Source organism: Oncorhynchus mykiss, chromosome 18, assembly GCF_013265735.2.
Source record: "Oncorhynchus mykiss isolate Arlee chromosome 18, USDA_OmykA_1.1, whole genome shotgun sequence".
NCBI classification, from domain to species: domain Eukaryota; kingdom Metazoa; phylum Chordata; class Actinopteri; order Salmoniformes; family Salmonidae; genus Oncorhynchus; species Oncorhynchus mykiss.
Genome location: NC_048582.1, coordinates 50,323,902 through 50,344,100, shown reverse-complemented (window position 1 = coordinate 50,344,100; position 20,199 = coordinate 50,323,902). Strand labels below are relative to the sequence as shown.

Sequence of the window (20,199 nt, the reverse complement as noted above, 5' to 3'; positions counted from 1 at the left end):
GCTAGAAGACTGGTATTACTATATTTGAGAGGAGAATAATTAAAGCATTTGCAAGTTTCTCCATGTGGTCACTTTGTTTGTTTGATTGAACTGAGGGAAGTCATTGTCGAAGGTTTCTGAACCTTTTATGGTCTCCTTTGTCCCTGAGTGCAGTTTCTGAGCTCTCTATTGCATAAGTGGGGTTTCTGACCAGTGTTTTTGCTTCCTCTGTGTCCAGGAGTGCAGTTTCTGCGAGGACACCCGGTTCGCCCGCACAGGCGTGTGTATCAGTTGTGATGCTGGCATGTGCCGATCCTACTTCCATGTGACCTGTGCTCAGAGGGAGGGGCTTCTCTCCGAGGCAGCTGCGGAGGAGGTAAGAGAAGAAAACAGGACATGAATCATGTGACCCTGTGTTTTTTTTTTTTTTTTTTTTGTCAAATTCCTCACATATGGTGTCAGAAGTGGGATTTTATTAAATCTCAGTCTGTTTTTAAAGACCCTGTTATGCGTTTCAACAACATAGCGGGGGTGAGGATGTTCTTAGAGCAGGATATCCATCAGATCCCAGTTTCCAGACCTCCCATCAGTAGCCTTAATTCATCTGATCAATTGATTGACTTCCTTACTTGGAATCAGTTTGTCAATGAGACAGTAAGGTATTCATTTACTGTATGTTCCTCTGGTCCCAAACGAGTAGTTCTTTAAAACAGTCTCTAAAACCGGCCCTGGCTCCTACACCAACCTCCTGCTTACATGGAAATTGTAATAACAAATCTAAGTCTGTACACTATAACGGTCTGGTTATAGTTAGTATTCAGGATCCTTCTGCAGTGCAGCTCATATGCGAATCGCCTCACTTATTTTGGCGGCATAAAGGTGGCCGGCGCACCGATAAACCCAGCCGGCGCACCGATAAACCCAGCCCAGAAAGTGCCTACTCACCGTTATCCACTTAATCCAGTGAGCTGTGGCAAAGGGCCCCTATCAACAGGTGAAGCCTCTGATAAAATCCACCGAAACACCTTAAGCCTAAACGGTTCTAGGGGAGCCAGGGGCCTGCCTGGGAAATGGCCGGCAGGTTTTGTAGTGTGTTTTATCCCTATGACGGAGGATGAAGAGGAAAGAGCGAGATGAATGTTTTAGGACCTTGAAGGTGAGCTGTATGGTTGTTGTGGATATGGAATATAATTAAGAAATACAGGCTTTTATTGTAATTCACTGTTTTCTTACCTGGAATTTGGAAGACCATTACTGAGAAAAAAATCCCCATCGCCATACTCCGTTGTAGGAATAAGATGCACTCTTCTTCACCAGTGAGCACAGTTCATCACTCTATGGGAGCACTACATTGATGTTATTCTGATCTCAGATAACAATGAAACCATTAGTATTTGTTAGTTTCTAATTCTCAGAGTAAAAACTCTACAGACACTATGAAAGCTTAACCAAGTTTATTCTTCCCAGAGGGTCCATACAACTGCATTAGACAAAACATGTTTCCACCAACACAAGTATATATATATATATATATACAGTGCCTTGCGAAAGTATTCGGCCCCCTTGAACTTTGCGACCTTTTGCCACATTTCAGGCTTCAAACATAAAGATATAAAACTGTATTTTTTTGTGAAGAATCAACAACAAGTGGGACACAATCATGAAGTGGAACGACATTTATTGGATATTTCAAACTTTTTTAACAAATCAAAAACTTACAAATTGGGCGTGCAAAATTATTCAGCCCCCTTAAGTTAATACTTTGTAGCGCCACCTTTTGCTGCGATTACAGCTGTAAGTCGCTTGGGGTATGTCTCTATCAGTTTTGCACATCGAGAGACTGACATTTTTTCACATTCCTCCTTGCAAATCAGCTCGAGCTCAGTGAGGTTGGATGGAGAGCATTTGTGAACAGCAGTTTTCAGTTCTTTCCACATATTCTCAATTGGATTCAGGTCTGGACTTTGACTTGGCCATTCTAACACCTGGATATGTTTATTTTTGAACCATTCCATTGTAGATTTTGCTTTATGTTTTGGATCATTGTCTTGTTGGAAGACAAATCTCCGTCCCAGTCTCAGGTCTTTTGCAGACTCCATCAGGTTTTCTTCCAGAATGGTCCTGTATTTGGCTCCATCCATCTTCCCATCAATTTTAACCATCTTCCCTGTCCCTGCTGAAGAAAAGCAGGCCCAAACCATGATGCTGCCACCAACATGTTTGACAGTGGGAATGGTGTGTTCAGGGTGATGAGCTGTGTTGCTTTTACGCCAAACATAACGTTTTGCATTGTTGCCAAAAAGTTCAATTTTGGTTTCATCTGACCAGAGCACCTTCTTCCACATGTTTGGTGTGTCTCCCAGGTGGCTTGTGGCAAACTTTAAAGGACACTTTTTATGAATATCTTTAAGAAATGTCTTTCTTCTTGCCACTCTTCCATAAAGGCCAGATTTGTGCAATATACGACTGATTGTTGTCCTATGGACAGAGTCTCCCACCTCAGCTGTAGATCTCTGCAATTCATCCAGAGTGATCATGGGCCTCTTGGCTGCATCTCTGATCGGTCTTCTCCTTGTATGAGCTGAAAGTTTAGAGGGACGGCCAGGTCTTGGTAGATTTGCAGTGGTCTGATACTCCTTCCATTTCAATATTATCGCTTGCACAGTGCTCCTTGGGATGTTTAAAGCTTGGGAAATCTTTTTGTATCCAAATCCGGCTTTAAACTTCTTCACAACAGTATCTCGGACCTGCCTGGTGTGTTCCTTGTTCTTCATGATGCTCTCTACGCTTTTAACGGACCTCTGAGACTATCACAGTGCAGGTGCATTTATACGGAGACTTGATTACACACAGGTGGATTGTATTTATCATCATTAGTCATTTAGGTCAACATTGGATCATTCAGAGATCCTCACTGAACTTCTGGAGAGAGTTTGCTGCACTGAAAGTAAAGGGGCTGAATAATTTTGCACGCCCAATTTTTCAGTTTTTGATTTGTTAAAAAAGTTTGAAATATCCAATAAATGTCGTTCCACTTCATGATTGTGTCCCACTTGTTGTTGATTCGTCACAAAAAAATACAGTTTTATATCTTTATGTTTGAAGCCTGAAATGTGGCAAAAGGTCGCAAAGTTCAAGGGGGCCGAATACTTTCGCAAGGCACTGTATATATATATATACTCCAATTTAGATGCACTCCTCCTCTCCAACCCTTACATCTGTTACGGTTTGACAGGAAGACAAAGTGATTGGGTAATAAACCATTCCTTCTCCCTGAAGGTGACCTGACCCCCTTTGATGTCTAATCCAAAGCTCTCTACCTGTTTCACCTATAGCACTCCCTTAACAACTTTAGGATAGGGGATGGTTGCGTCCCACTTGGGCAAAAAAACAGGGAAAATGCAGCGCGGCAAATTCCAAAAAATTATAGAAAAATCTAACTTTCATTAAATCACACATGTAAGATACTCAATTAGAGCTACACTCGTTGTGACAGATTTTAAAAAGGCTTTTCGGCCAAAGCATAAGAAGCTGATGATAGCACAATAGTAAACAAAGAGAGTAGGATATTTCAACCCTGCAGGCGCTGCAGAAATAAAATATAAACCACCTTACCTTTGACGAGCTTCTTTTGATGGCACTCCAATATGTCCCATAAACATCACAAATGGTCCTTTTGTTCGATTAATTCCGTCCATATATATCCAAATGTCCATTTATTTGACGCGTTTGATCCAGAAAAAAACAGCTTCCAAAAAACGCAACGTCACTACAAAATATTTCAAAAGTTTCCTATAAACTTTGCCAAAATATTTCAAACTACTTTTGTAATACAACTTTAGGTATTTTTAAACGTTAATAGTCGATCAAATTGTAGACGGGTCTATCTGTGTTCAATACAGGAAGATAACAAACCATGCTACTTTTCACGTCTTGCGCACTCTCAACAGTGTTACCCAGTTCCTAGATGGCCTACTTCTTCATTGCACAAATGAATAACCACAACCAAATTCCAAACACTGGTGACATCCAGTGGAAGCGGTAGGAACTGAAAACAGGTTCCTAAGAAATATCATTTGCCAATGAGAAGTCAGTGAACAGACAGAGACCAAAAAATACAAATTCTGAACGGTTAGTCTTCTGGGTTTTGCCTGCTACATAATTCTGTTATACTCACAGACATGATTCAAACAGTTTTAGAAACTTAGTATAACTAGTATAACAATGTTCCATGTTTAACCCAGAATCTAACATGTTATTTTGAATGTAATTGACTGTATTTTACACAGGGAAATTGATCTCTTGACTTAAGAGTGCTGAAAGGCATGGCATACACGGTACACAAGGAACAATGTTGACCTGTGGTCGATCGTGTTTTGAACACGTGTGTGTTTCCCCAGGACATAGCTGATCCCTTCTTTGCGTACTGTAAGCAGCATGCGGACCGCTATGACAGGAAGTGGAAGAGGAAGAACTACCTGGCTCTCCAGTCCTACTGCAAGGTGTCTCTACAGGACAAAGAGAAGCAGTTGGCCCCCGAGGCACAGGTGAGAGGTCAAGACTGGCTCAGACTCACACTGTAAATAAATAGAAATGCTTGTCAGTGTTTGCGTCATTGATTCTTGTACATAGAACAATGACCTGTCTTCGACAGTAAGTTACCCATGTATCACTTATTTACTTTTATTTTACATTTACATTTGACATTTTAATCATTTATCAGACGCTCTTATGCAGAGCGACTTACAGTAGTGAGTGCATACATTTTGGTACTTTTTCATACTGGTCCCTCATGGGAATTGAACTCATAACCCTGGCGTTGCAAGCTCCATGCTCTACCAACTGAGCCAGGCAGGAGTGAATTGAAGGAGAACCCAGCAGCAACAACCTGGGGAGGTTTTAAGTTGTAATTTCTGCGTCCAAGATGGCATCCTATTCCCTATATAGTGCACTCCTTTTGACCAGGACCTATAGGGAATAGAGTACCATTTGGGACGCAGTCAAACTGTCATTAGATAATGAAGTGTGTGTTTCTTTGTGTTGTGTTGAACCCCTGGCAGGCCCGTATTACCACCCGGCTGCAGCAGTACCGGTCCAGGGCAGAGCTGTCCCGTAACACCCGGCCCCAGGCCTGGGTCCCCCGGGAAAAGCTGCCGCGACCCCTGACCTCCAGCGCCTCCGCCATCAGGAAACTCATGAGGAAGGCTGAGCTCATGGGCATCAGGTAGGAGTTAAAACCTCTTAATTGATCCAACTCTTTTATTTTAATTTTCGCCTAAAATGTCATACCCAAATCTAACTGCCTGTAGCTCAGGACCTGAAGCAAGGATATGCATATTATTGATACCATTTGTAAGGAAACACTTTGAAGTTTGTGGAAATGTGAAATTAATGTAGGAGACTATAACACATTAGATCTGGTAGAAGATAATAACATCATCTTTGAAATGCAAGAGAAAGGCCATAATGTATTATTCCAGCCCAGGCGCAATTTAGATTTTGACCAATAGATGGCAGCAGTGTATGTGCAAAGTGTTAGACTGATCCAATGAACCATTGCATATCTGTTCAAAATGTTGTGTCAAGACTGCCCAAATGTGCCTAATTGGTTTATTTATACATTTTTAAGTTCAAAACTGTGCACTCTCCTCAAACAATAGCGTGGTATTATTTCACTGTAATAGCTACTGTAAATTGGACAGTGCAGTTAGATTAACAAGAATGTAAGCTTTCTGCCCATATCAGATATGTCCTGGGTAATTCTAATGTTACTTACAACCTCATGCTTATCACATTAGCCTACGTTAGCTTAACCGTCCCGTGGGGGGGACATCGTTCCTGTAGAGGATTTATGTCTGCGGGAAAAGACAGTGTTCAAATCGACCAATAGCTGAGGTGTAGCCCAAATGTAGAATTTACTAGGGTTGTGCCAACATGGCAGTACTCATATTCGTAATCGTATCCTTAAATTGACAGTTGATATTCGGATCGGATGATACTCGTGATAGGAAAAAACTTGTTTTATTATGCCTAAATAGGTATTGGCAAAATACCTCCCTGCATGTTCTCACTGAAAAAAAGCTGCAAATTAGGAGCAGTGCCCGGAGGGGTGTGTGTGTCCTCAACGTGCAGTGGACCGTCAAGTTTGCTGTCACTCAGTCAGAATGTGCATCAGTTTATTGCATCAGTTTATCAGCATATTTTTTCTCTACCCTTGCCCCAATTTTGAGATATTATGCACATTGATAGCAAATGTTCTCACCATGTGATTTATCATAGTAGCAGGCAGCAGCAATCTAAATCATCAGACTGAAAACATGTGAGGTAAAGTTCAAATAAAGGTTCAATTAAAAAATAAAGTAATCCGGTGAAATTATCCAATCAGAGCAGCAGGATCAACGTACAGCAACCCCTTCTCTTTACAGACAGATGAACTAGCCAGTTGAGTTATTTAGACTACACACATGACTGAATCAAAGATAGTATCTGAATGACATGAGAAAGATGCTTGCTGGCACCCGAAAATAACTGTTTTTCCAATCACGGGTAATACTCAGATCATAATCCTATCCATAACTTGGCCAAATCAGTTACAATACTAGTTTTGTCCGACTATTCGGCACACCCCTAGAATTCACAAAGATTAGTTTTAACTGGAAGTGCGAGAGCTGCACCTTTTTCCCCTCATCAGGGAGGGGCTTAGAGGTTAGAGAAGTGGACCGGCAACCAGAGGGTTGTCGGTTCAAATCCCGGGTCTGCCCTGTTTTTTTCTTCTTCAGCACGGACATCTTCCCCGTAGACACGTCAGACATCAGCGCCAGTGTGGACGGACGCAGGAAACACAAGCATCCCGCCCTCACTGCAGACTTCGTCAACTATTACCTGGGTGAGCAGGGAAACAATCTGACGGATGGCTACATAGACTTACATTACCAACCTAATACACGATTATACTTCATGTTGTTACTAAATGTGAACTGTCTTTGAGAGTCTGTGCCAGAGTTCTATAGGCTCTCAGCATGCAGGCCTGGAAAAAAATACATTTTCTTCCCCAAAATGAATGATGATGATGCCATTGCCAGATGTGTGTTTGCGGGTGTGCGTGAATGTGTGCGCTTGCACGTGTTTGTGTGACGACACAGCGTGCCAGTAACCTTGAACAACATCCCCCAGCTATCTCCCATCAGATCAGTACACCCTGTTTCTCATGTGCCTTTTCCTGTATATAGATGGAGATAGATTGGGATCGGTCCTATTGATGTGTGTGTATAGATTGGGATGGTGGTTTATTGATTGGTGTCCTTATTGCTATGCAGAGAGGAACATGAAGATGGTGCAGATCCAGGACAATATCTCTGAGCAGAAGAGCCTCAAAGACAAGCTGGAGAGTGAGCAGGAGAAGCTGCACGTCGACTACAACAAGGTTAGTAGGGGTACAAGCCGTAAAAACTACCGTGAAAAAATGCTTGCTTGACTGCTCTGTGGTAGTAGACACGGCCAGGGAGATGGTGGACAAAAGGTTAATCCACACTGTTATCAACCAGTCACTAGGGGTTTACCAGTGATTCTCCAGCAGCGTTGCTCTGAGTCCTCACACTGAAGCTGTGCTGTGTCTTTGTACGACATGGCCTCTGGTCTTCAGAAACACAGACAGTGCGTCAATCATAAACCGACAATGACACATTAACCACTGTTTTACGACATACCGTGAAAAAATGGCATTTTAAGAGCGTTCTTGTTCCTCCTCCGTCTAGCTCTCGCCATCTCTCATCTGTCTCTCGCTCTATCCATCTCGTTCTCCCTCAATCTCTTGTGTCCCTTGCCTTTTCTCTCTCTCTCTCTCTCTCCATCTACCTCCTTTCATCTGTCCTCCCCATGTGACCTGGGTACAGTGGCGCAGGGCAGCTTCGCTCCATCAGGCCCGATAAAGAAGGGAATAAAATAGCGGAGTAAAAGTCAGAGGAGTTAATGTTGCGTTCAGTCTTTCTGCCACACGTATTAGGCGTTATTAATGGAGTGTGTGTTGCTAATTGCACCGCTCGACTTGCTTTTACATGGAGATGGAAAGAGAAAAACAGAGAAGGAGCGAGAAGCGGCCCTGGGAGAGATGGAGAAACACAGAGAGGGAAAGAGGGAGAAGTGGCCCTGAGAGAGATGGAGAAACACAGAGAGGGAAAGAGGGAGAAGTGGCCCTGGGAGAGATGGAGAAACACAGAGAGGGAGAAGTGGCCCTGAGAGAGATGGAGAAACACAGAGAGGGAAAGAGGGAGAAGTGGCCCTGGGAGAGATGGAGAAACACAGAGAGGGAGAAGTGGCCCTGGGAGAGATGGAGAAACACAGAGAGGGAAAGAGGGAGAAGCGGCCCTGGGAGAGATGGAGAAACACAGAGAGGGAGAAGCGGCCCTGGGAGAGATGGAGAAACACAGAGAGGGAGAAGTGGCCCTGGGAGAGATGGAGAAACACAGAGAGGGAAAGAGGGAGAAGCGGCCCTGAGAGAGATGGAGAAACACAGAGAGGGAAAGAGGGAGTAGGATAATTAAGATTAGAAGTCTAGCTACTGATACAGCTATAAAGTCCCTGACAAGGGGGGGTGTTTGGAGGAGGATGTAGACTCAGTCATCTCTGGGAGATAATGTGAGGTGTTAGTGAATGTTTTCCTTTCACCTCCTCTGGCAGAGCTGATTAAGTAAAGTCCAGAGAGAGGTGGAGAAAGAGGGGGAAGAGGGAAGGAGCCAGACAGAGTAATAGAGAAAGAGAGAGGGAGGAAGAGAGAGAAGGAGACAGAGTTACAGAAGTTGGTGAAAGCGAGGAGGAGGAAGAGAAAGGAGTTAGACAGAATTACAGAAAGATGGAGAGGAAGAGACAGAAGGAGACAGACAGACAGAGAATTACAGAGAGATGGAGGGAGAAGGAGACAGACAGACAATTACAGAGAGATGGAGAGGAAGAGACAGGAGGAGACAGACAGAGAATTACAGAGAGATGGGGGGGAGGAAGAGAGAGAAGGAGACAGACAGAATTACAGAGAGATGGAGAGGTAGAGACAGACAATTACAGAGAAATAGAGGGGGGGGGGGGGGGGGAGAAGGAGACAGAGAATTACAGAGAGATGGAGAGGAAGAGACAGAAGGAGACAGACAGACAGAGAATTACAGAGAGATGGAGGGGGAGGAAGGGAAAGGAGACAGACAGAATTACTAAGAGATGGAGAGGAAGAGAGAAGGAGACAGACAGAGAATTACAGAGAGATAGAGGGGGAGGAAGAGACAGAAGGAGACAGACAGACAGAGAGATGGAGAGGAAGAGACAGAAGGATACGGACAGACAGAGAGATGGAGAGGAAGAGACAGAAGGAGACAGACAGACATAGAGAGATGGAGAGGAAGAGACAGAAGGATACGGACAGAGAGATGGAGAGGAAGAGACAGAAGGAGACAGACAGACAGATAGAGAGATGGAGAGGAAGAGACAGAAGGAGACAGACAGACAGAGAGATGGAGAGGAAGAGACAGAAGGAGACAGACAGACAGAGAATTACAGTACTTGAGATTCACACCCAGTTAATAATACTCTTCTCCTCTCATCTCTCTGAGGAGCTTCACGTCTTATCTATTGTCTGTCTTCAAATATAGACATGACAGGTGTTTTTACGTGTGTGTGTGTGTCCTTTGATGTTTCTCTTTGTATGAGTATGTAAGGGGGAGTACAAGGGTATGTGTGTGCATCTCTCTCTCACACTCACACATACACACAACATAACCTGTCTATCTCTCCCTTTCTGTAGCTGTGTGAGTCTCTGGAGGACCTGCAGAATGTCAACGGTGTTCTGAGGAGTGAGGGCCAGGTCATATGGATCATGCTGGGAGGAATCCTAGGACAGGTCTGTTAATATCACACCACTTTCTCCTCCCCTCCTTCCCTCTTGCTCCTCTGTCCACTTTCTCATCCTCCTTTCCTCCTCATCCATTCTCCTCCTCCTATCTTTCTTTTTGAATGTTTATTCGTGAGTTGGCAACCCTCCCACTAAACCAAGCTCCAGCACCGGTCCTTCCTTGGTTGTTTCATCATGCCTACGCAGAACAGAAACGTTGGTTAGAAAGTCAGAGGACTAAACTGCAACCGGACAGGTCTCCCTGCTACATGCCCAGGAGCTGGTGATGATGAGGGATTGAGAGGAATCTAGATTGGCCATAGCAACCCGCCGTAGCAACCCACAAAGTTACCGTGGGGTAATTCTGCAGCCCGTAATGGGCTCCTGTAAAAAACAACATCTTTCATTTACACTAAGTGATTGACCTGTCATTTGCCATAAAGGCAGACCAGACCTGGCTCTGCTTCACTCTAAATGAAGTTAGACACGGTCCGCTTGCTTTCTATCACGTTCCCACTTGCCATGGCAACCAAATCGCCAAGGTGCGTCGCCACGGGTGATGGGTCGTTTAATGAGTGCGAAATGCGGCTCTACAGAAATTGCTCTGTGAGACCTTTTTACTTTTTTAAGTAACAGAGCCTGTTTGGAAGTGCCATTAAACAATATTTTATTCAGACATTCTGTCCAAAGCAACAGCCAGTGAAACATTATTCACACTCAGGTAGTGTGTGGAATGACTGAATCCAAGATGATCTAAATTCAAACGGTGCCCAAGTCAACAATGTTATGTGATAACTGGAACTTAAACAAACAGATATAAACAGGGACAGAAGAGATGAATAACCAGACAGGCTCTGTGCTGTGAGAGGGGAGACAGCAGGGTAATGTACTGACACTGAAGAGATGAATAACCAGACAGGCTCTGTACTGTGAGAGAGCAGACAGCAGGGTAATGTACTGACACTGAAGAGATTAATAACCAGACAGGCTCTGTACTGTGAGAGGGGAGACAGCAGGGTAATGTACTGACACTGAAGAGATGAATAACCAGACAGGCTCTGTACTGTGAGAGGGGAGACAGCAGGGTAATGTACTGACACTGAAGAGATGAATAACCAGACAGGCTCTGTACTGTGAGAGGGGAGACAGCAGGGTAATGTACTGACACTGAAGAGATGAATAACCATACAGGCTCTGTGCTGTGAGAGGGGAGACAGCAGGGTAATGTACTGACACTGAAGAGATGAATAACCAGACAGGCTCTGTACTGTGAGAGAGCAGACAGCAGGGTAATGTACTGACACTGAAGAGATGAATAACCAGACAGGCTCTGTACTGTGAGAGGGGAGACAGCAGGGTAATGTACTGACACTGAAGAGATGAATAACCAGACAGGCTCTGTACTGTGAGAGAGCAGACAGCAGGGTAATGTACTGACACTGAAGAGATGAATAACCAGACAGGCTCTGTGCTGTGAGAGGGGAGACAGCATGGTAATGTACTGACACTGAAGAGATGAATAACCAGACAGGCTCTGTACTGTGAGAGGGGAGACAGCAGGGTAATGTACTGACACTGAAGAGATGAATAACCAGACAGGCTCTGTGCTGTGAGAGGGGAGACAGCATGGTAATGTACTGACACTGAAGAGATGAATAACCATACAGGCTCTGTGCTGTGAGAGGGGAGACAGCATGGTAATGTACTGACACTGAAGAGATTAATAACCAGACAGGCTCTGTACTGTGAGAGGGGAGACAGCAGGGTAATGTACTGACACTGAAGAGATGAATAACCAGACAGGCTCTGTACTGTGAGAGGGGAGACAGCATGGTAATGTACTGACGCTGAAGAGATGAATAACCAGACAGGCTCTGTACTGTGAGAGGGGAGACAGCATGGTAATGTACTGACACTGAAGAGATGAATAACCAGACAGGCTCTGTACTGTGAGAGGGGAGACAGCATGGTAATGTACTGACGCAGTCTCAGACAGCCTCTTTCACATGACACTATGGAAACGACAAGGTTTGTGTGAGGTGTGTGTGTGTGTGTGTAAGGTGTCTGTGCGAGGTGTGTGTGTATCTGTGCGAAGTTTGCGTGTGTGTGAGGTGTGTGTTGTGCTGTGTTTAGGTGAGAATGAGAACTGAGGCGGAGAGGCCTGCAGAGAGCTGGTGTTCTGACAGGATGCTATAGATGTACACAGACACCCCTCTGGTTACACCCAGTCTCTCTAAGGTTAGGGGGTAGTCCTAGATAAGACAATCATACAGTTGCCCGTAGACTGCATATGTAATCAGCCCTTTAGAAATCTACGTAAGCGGCTAACTGAATGCATGATGCTTGATTAAAAGTGTGGCTTGCGATAGGGGTGCGATGGGGGCTGTCTTCAGATAAATGGATGGGGCGATATAGCTAGGATGTGAAGAAAGAAAGACTGGAATGAAAGAACGACTGAACGAACGACGTGAATCTGCAACGACCTCCATACATCCCATAATTAGAAACGTAGAAAGGTTTAAGTGGCTACATCAGTCACGTCCCCGAGTTGCTTTGTCATCTATCTGATCCCTTTTCATTTCCTATTTCCCCTGCTTCCGCCCGTCCCATCCCTTACATTACCAGCCCCAGCCCTCATCCCAGACACTGACTCAGTGTTGTCGTTGTGGGGCACGCCTCAGGGAGAGGGAGGTACTCTCTAAAAGTGAAGACATTGTGCAACTTAAAACACCTCGGTCACAGCTTTTTTTAACCATTGAGATACTTCATTAACATTGCCAGGCAGTGTTCCGTTTGGCACGGAGGGAAAGCATCCCATTTGAAATGCTGTGCACGTGTGTGTCGCACACCGAGACTCTTCCTTGAAGCGTGCCAATCAGCTGACCCTTCCCAGGGTGCCGTTTGTGTGTGTGCTGTGTGTGTTTAGGCTGTGTTAGTGTGTGTGTGTGCTCGCCGCTCAGTCCCCCACTGCCTCAGAGCCTGTCTGACTCCCAGTATGAACCAGACAGATGGCCTGAGGCTGTGCTGGTTCTCACTCCCTGTCTCCAATTCTTATTTTAGCAGATACCTTCACACACATACACACACATCTCTTTGATATTAACTCTAACTGACAGGGGACTTCCCTCTATCAGTAGTGGAGGGATTTTTTACTCACTGAGCTATTGCACCAGGAGACTGTGGTCCACAATTAGTAGATAACACACTCCAGACAAACACACACACACCCTGGGGTCCTGTGGTCCTGGCCCCTCTCTCTTAGGTCCCCCTATAGGACCGGTCCCTGGGAGCCGTGGGCGGCGGCGTACTGAGCGTGCTCAGATTAGAACTGCCCAAGTGAGAAGCCTGTCTGTTTAGTGGCCCACCAGTTCCCCAGTAGCTCCCTAGCAGATCCGTTTTCTAATTAACCTGCGACAGACAGTAGCCACCATGCAGCCAACGAGATGCTGGGGAGAAATAGACCCACATCCGACATATGTCGTGCTGTCTGTCTGTCTACTGACCAACAATAGGTTCCCTCTCTCTCTCTCTCTCTCTCTCTCTCTCTCTCTCTCTCTCTCTCTCGCTCTCTCCCCCATCCCTCCGTCCCACTCCCTCCTCTCTGTGGACACCATTGACCTCTCTGTCCTTCACTGCTTCTCTCTGATGTCTCCACTACTCCTATGAGTTGATTGTGTGACGTGTCTCTCTCCGTGACAGAAACTGAACTCCCCGTCGGTCCTGAAAGCCCCTAAAGAGAGGAAGCCCAGCAAGAAGGAGGGAGGAGCTCCTGGGAAGTCCTCCAACCTACCAGCTGTCCTCTACAGGTAAACAAACAAACACACAAACATTCAAACAACAGGCATTACAAACAAGTAAAAGTCTCATATTGAGTGGCTGGGCAATCAGAGGTCCCAGTATTCAACCCTGGGGCACTCCAACACTCTACAACCATCACTATGAGCCATGTTTCCGTGAAGCAAAGAACGTACACTCGCATTAACATCTGCTAACCATGTATATGTGACAAATAAAATTTGATTTGATTTGACTATTCCTAAGGAGTATGTATTATCATTCCTGTTTTCTTTATATGCTCTTTATATCTAGCTTCTCATCTGAGAACTATCCACTTAGTTGATTTTGATGTATTTCCTGTATGTACTGTACTAGACAGTTTGGACACAGATACTCACTCAAGGGTTTTATTTATTTTTACTATTTTCTACATTGTAGAATAATAGTGAAGACATAAACACATTTGGAGTCATGTAGTAACCAAAAAAGTGTTAAACAAATCAAATTGAGATTTTACATTCTTCAAAGTAGCCACCCTTGATGACAGCTTTGCACACTCTTGGCATTCTCTCAAACAGCTTCATGAGGAATGCTTTTCCAACAGTCTTGAAGGAGTTCCCACATATGCTGAGCACTTGTTGGCTGCTTTTCCTTCACTCTGTGGCCCAACTTATCCCAAACCATCTCAATTGGGTTGAGGTCGGATGATTGTGGAGGCCTTCTTGGTCAAATAGCCCTTACACAGCCTGGAGGTGTGTTGGGTCATTGTCCTGTTGAAAAACAAATGATAGTCCCACTAAGCGAAAACCAGATGGGATGGCGTATCGCTGCAGAATGCTGTGGTAGCCATGCTGGTTAAGTGTGCCTTGAATTCTAAATAAATCTCAGGCAATGTCACCAAAAAAGCACCATCACACCTCGTCCTCCATACTGTACTTCACGATGGGAACCACACATGCGGAGATCATCCGTTCACCTACTCTACGTCTCAAAAAGACACGGCGGTTGGAACCAAAAATCTCACATTTCGACTCATCAGACCAAAGGACAGATTTCCACTGGTCTACTGTCCATTCCTGCCCCAAGAAAGTATCTTCTTCTTATTGGTGTCCTTTAGTAGTGATTTCTTTGCAGCAATTCGACCATGAAGGCCTTATTCATGCAGACTCTGAACAGTTGATGTTGAGATGTGTCTGTTACTTGAACTCTGTGAAGCATTTATTTGGGCTGCAATCTGAGGTGAAGTTAACTCTAATGAACTTATCCTCTGCAGCAGAGGTAACTCTGGGTCTTCCTTTCCTGTGGCGGTCCTCATGAGAGCCAGTTTCATCATAGAGCTTGATGGTTTTTGCGACTGCACTTTCCAGATTGGCTTACATTCATGTCTTAAGTTAATGAAGGACTGTCGTTTCTCTTTGCTTATTTGAGCTGTTCATGCCATAATATGGTCTTGGTATTTTACCAAATAGGGCTATCTTCTGTATACCACCCCTACCTTGTCACAACACAACTGATTGACTCAAACACATTAAGAAGGAAAGAAATTCCACAAATTAACTTTTAACAAGGCACACCTGTTAATTGAAATGCATTCCAGGTGATTACCTCATGAAGCTGGTTGAGGGAATGCCAAGAGTGTGCAAAACTGTCATCAAGGCAAAGGATGGTTACTTTGAAGAATCTAAAATATAAAAAATCTAAAAAAAAATTAAACACTTTTGACTGGTACTGTATGTGTGTGTGTTCCTATTTAGCTGTGGGATCTGTAAGAAAAACCAGGACCAGCATCTCCTGCTCCTGTGTGACACCTGCAAGCTCTACTACCATCTGGGCTGTCTGGAGCCTCCGCTGACACGCATGCCCAAGAAGACCAAGAACAGCTACTGGTGAGGGAGGGAGAGAGAGAGAGACTGAGGGAGGTAGATGGGGAAGAAAGAGAGGGACTGGGGGAAGTGGATGGGGAAGAAAGAGAGGGGGAGGTAGATGGGGAAGAAGAAGACTGGGGGGGAGATGGGGAAGAGAGAGAGAGAACATGTGAATGGGTGCTAGAGGACTCGGTGGTACAAGAGTTGCCAAAGTTGGATCAAGTGCTGTCCATAGCACAACCACACAACCCATCGCAATGACATTCTGCACTGTAAATCTGGTATGACATTGTTTTACCATTGTTGTATAAAAACATGTCATTTAAGCAATAAGGCATGAGAATCCGGGGATTATTGTGTGATAATTCCCGATTTAGGGCAGTTCTTAGGACCGAGGTGAAGCCAAGAGCTGTGAACAGCCCTTAGGAGGGAGTTATCACACACTAATCTCCCGGTTAGAATCTCCCGGGCCTTATTGCTTTTATAAAACACTTGTCAACATATTTATACAGATATTAATGAAATGTTTTCATTAAAAACATTATTTTAACGAATACATTTGTTTTTGCATTCTGAAGTTTCTACCGAAGCGGGCTGGTCGTTAGAGCTTCTCTCATGTTTGACCCAGTCATTAGTTCTAATCATTCTATTCATTTGACGTGGCTACGCTAAACAAATCATTGGCTTGTAGCTAGCTAGCAGAGATTCAATGATGATGACACAAGAACTTCAATAAATAATGATTTAAAAAATATCCAATAGTCCTACGTAGGCAACAACTATCATGGTTGGCGAGTCCCAACTAACCAAGCTAGTTGGTGATGTTAATAGTGACTTCGATGGAAGGACTGTCCGTGGATCTGGCGCTGGTTGGTGACAGCCAGTGCTTGCCTCTTCTTTGGTGGGGAATGGGACGCCCCACTCACGTCTTTGCCAGCTAAAATGGCACTCCAGCACTTTCTGTTTTCCATGTTAGAGGCTGCCAATAACTCTTGAGTGAGCTCTCACATCGATGGCCACTCACAGCCATTATTTCCCATGCCTCCAGGCCCGCATTGGATAACTTTTGCATTCTGTTCATCCGATGATGCTACACTAAACAAATCATTGACATGTAATTGACATGTAGCTAGCTAGCAGAGATTCAATGATGATGAGAGACAAGAACTTCAATATGTCAAATAGGCCGACACGGGCCGTTCTGCGTTGGTTAATGAATTAATGGAATTCTGTGTGTTTACGGTTTCCATGGTGAATTATTAGTTTTCCCAACTGTTGCAAACCAATTAGTAGCATGGGAAAATAATGTGTAGATGCTTTCTTCCCCGAGGGAGATGAAGTTGATGAATTTCAACCAATCAGGATCCAAACAACCCGTTTTATAATAACTTGTAGTAGGAGATGCATTAATGTCCACCATTTATTTATTTATATTTAGTGTGACATTTCAGCTTACTCAGTGGCAGTAGATTTATCAGATAGAGAATGCAGAGATGGTGGAAATGTCCCACTTCACACAGAGCTAGATGTCCTTATCTGGATAGATAGATAGAGGAGCTCTTTTGTGTATCTGTCTCAATAGTTTCAATAGTATTCCATCTCTGTCGCTTAGTGAGATACTTCCACAGTGAGTTATCTCCATAGAGCAGCTAGTCTAATCTTTTTACTTCCGAAGTGAAGGAGGATGGGGGATTGTAGTGTGTGTACATGCGTTTGCATATACGTGTGTGTGTGTGTGTGTGTGTGCGCGCGCGTGCACGTCTTAGACGTGTGTGTATTGTTTGTTTCTGTGGCACCTCAACCTGCACGTTCCTCGTGTCTGTGATTGGGAGTAATTCATTTAACCATGAAAAAGAGAGGGTGGTGGCGTTCTGCTCCAGCGGGCGGAAATTAGAAAGCATTTGGATGGATGAAATTGTGTGGAGCTGAGGCCAAGTCATAGCCTACCTTATTATCAGGATCTGCACGGCAGGAATCTCACAGAGGCAGAAAGGAAGGTGCAGACAGGGTTTCTCAGTCAGAATCAGAAACACATACAGGATCCACAAGTTCACTTTGTCTTCACTTATAATACTGATATGAACCTTTTAAGACTGGTATTAACTTTGTCTAACTTATAATACTGATAGAAACCCATGTCACAGTCTTACGCTTTGCCTGGGTCAGCAGAAACCCCTTTCCTCAAATCCAGTGTCGGACCTCGAGGCTCAGATTTCAGTGCTTTGGGAAACCTGTATTTTTCGAACAAATCATATTATTTTCATAAATTTCAACACAGACATTACAGAACAAAGTCTTAGTGTCAGTGTTTTGTTTTTCTCCCCAAAATAATTAGCAGCATATAGGTCCTGTTGTTCAGACATGGATAGTAATCAGAGAGAAAGGCTTCCCAAACCTATTTTCCATGCATAAGATGTTCACAGATAGTAAAATCAATACACCTGCATAGGAGAGAACAGTTTCTGGGCCCTGAAACATCTATTTCTTACTCTCTCTCTCCCTTTCTTTTTATCTCTCCCTCCCTCCTATCTCTCTACCTCCCTCCATCTCCTCAGGCAATGTTCAGAGTGTGACCAGGCCAGTAGCGATGATGCCGACATTGCCATGGAGACCCTGCCCGACGGCACCAAAAGGTCTCGGAGACAGATTAAAGGACCAATCAAATTCATCCCTCAGGAGATGTCCCCAGAGCCCAAGAAACGAGATGTGAGGGGCACGGTGTGTAATAACACACACTTTAAAAATATATATATTATTATTTACAGTGCCTTCAGGAAGTATTCACAGGAAGTATTCACACCCCTTCACTTTTTACACATTTTGTTGTTACAAAGTGTAATTAAAATAGATTTAATTGTCATTTTTTGGTCAACGATCGAGAGAAAATACTCTGTCAAATACTGTTTTATTTTTTATTAATGGAAAATAAAACACTAATATAGTTTGATTAGATTTGTATTCAACCCCCTGAGTCAATACGTGTTAGAATCATCTTTGGCAGCGATTACAGCTGTGAGTCTTTCTGGGTGTGTCTCTAACAGCTGTGCAAACCTAGATGGTAGAATATCTTTTTAATTCTTCAAGCTCTGTCAAGTTGGTTGTTGATCATTGCTAGACATTTTCTAGTCTTGCCATAGATTTTCAAGCCAATTTAAGTCAAAACTGTAACTAAGCCACTAGGAAACATTCAATGTCGTCTTGGTAAGTAACTCCAGTGTATATTTGGCCTTGCGTTTTAGGTTATTGTCCTGCTGAATGGTGGATTTGTCTCCCAGTGTCTATTGGAAAGCAGACTGAACCAGGTATTCAATGTCTGCTTTTTTATTAGAGTTTATTTTTTACCCATGTTCCTTGTGAGGCATGTAAAACCTCCCTGGTCTTTGTCATTGAATCTGTGCTTGAAATTCCCTGCTCGACAGAAGGACCTTACATTTGTATTTGCGCGGTACAGAGATGGGTTAGTCATTAAGTAATCATGTTAAACACTGTTATTGCCCACAAATACCCCATGCAACTTATTATGTGACTTGTTAAGCACATTTTTACTCCTGAAGTTCATTAGGCTTACCATAACAAAGGGTTTGAATATTTATTTACTTAAGACATTTCAGCTTTACTTTTTTTAATGAATTTGTAAAAATTTATAAAAACATAATTCCACTTTGACATTATGGGGTGTCGTGTGTAGATTAGTGACACAAAATCTAAATGTAATCCATTTTAAATTTGGGCTGTAACACAACAAAATGTGGACAACGTCAAGGGGTGTGAATACTTTCTGAAGGCACTGTATTATTATAAAAAAATATTATTTTGTTTACACAAGCCCGTATAATTGCTAAAAGCATGCTAGTAGATACCCATAGACTTTCAGTCATTGTGTTAATGCTAGTTAGCATTTGTTTGTGAAATGACCTCTAACTTCCTTCATACTGGACACAGAGACTTCATGTATCCAGAAGGTCATCTGACTCGGGAAGTAGATAAAAGGCATTAATCCTGGGTTTTAAATGCCTCCACTTTGCTAGTTTAGGGGTTGATTGGGTTGATATTTCTGAGGTAGCCATCTACTATATAATCCTGATTTGGAGAAACAGACAGTAATCTCTTAACCTATACCTGGGGTTAAATGTACTCCATCATAGGATGTGTATATCAGGCCAGATTAACAGAGCCCAACAGATATACCAGGCCTGACTAACTGAACCCAACAGATTTGTCAGACTAATAGAGCCCAACAGATAGCCCAGGCCAGACTAACAGAGCCAAACAGATAGATAGCCCAGGCCAGACTAACAGAGCCAAACAGATAGATAGCCCAGGCCAGACTAACCGAACAAAACCGATAGATACCCTAGGCCAGACTAACAGAGCCAAACAGATAGATAGCCCAGGCCAGACTAACAGAGCCAAACAGATAGCCCAGGCCAGACTAACCGAACCAAACCGATAGATAGCCTAGGCCAGACTAACAGAGCCCAACAGATAGATAGCCCAGGCCAGACTAACAGAGCCAAACCGATAGATAGCCCAGGTCAGACTAACAGAGCCCAACAGATAGATAGGCCAGGCCAGACTAACAGATAGATATACCAGTTCAGACCAACAGAGCCCAACAGATAGCTCAGGCCAGACTAATAGAGCCCAACAGATAGCCCAGGCCAGACTAATAGAGCTCAACAGATATAGATCATAACAGGCCAGACT

The 20,199-nt window shown here is 43.8% G+C and overlaps 1 protein-coding gene across 10 annotated transcripts in view; it reads left to right on the top strand.

Moving 5' to 3' along the window:
- Positions 1-20,199, top strand: part of LOC110496438 (PHD finger protein 14) — a 103,112-nt gene that overhangs the window by 15,032 nt on the left and 67,881 nt on the right. For 2 of the 10 annotated variants that reach the window (XM_036953020.1, XM_036953026.1), the window contains exons 8-17: positions 218-355; positions 4,380-4,526; positions 5,028-5,203; positions 6,759-6,865; positions 7,296-7,402; positions 9,764-9,859; positions 13,550-13,656; positions 15,382-15,513; positions 18,048-18,210; positions 18,732-18,794. In XM_036953020.1, the coding sequence (XP_036808915.1) occupies positions 218-355; positions 4,380-4,526; positions 5,028-5,203; positions 6,759-6,865; positions 7,296-7,402; positions 9,764-9,859; positions 13,550-13,656; positions 15,382-15,513; positions 18,048-18,210; positions 18,732-18,794 (1,236 nt within the window). The remainder of the gene's footprint in view (positions 1-217; positions 356-4,379; positions 4,527-5,027; positions 5,204-6,758; positions 6,866-7,295; positions 7,403-9,763; positions 9,860-13,549; positions 13,657-15,381; positions 15,514-18,047; positions 18,211-18,731; positions 18,795-20,199) is intronic. The other 8 variants (XM_021572347.2, XM_021572349.2, XM_036953025.1 and 5 more) reach the window with 7 other exon arrangements.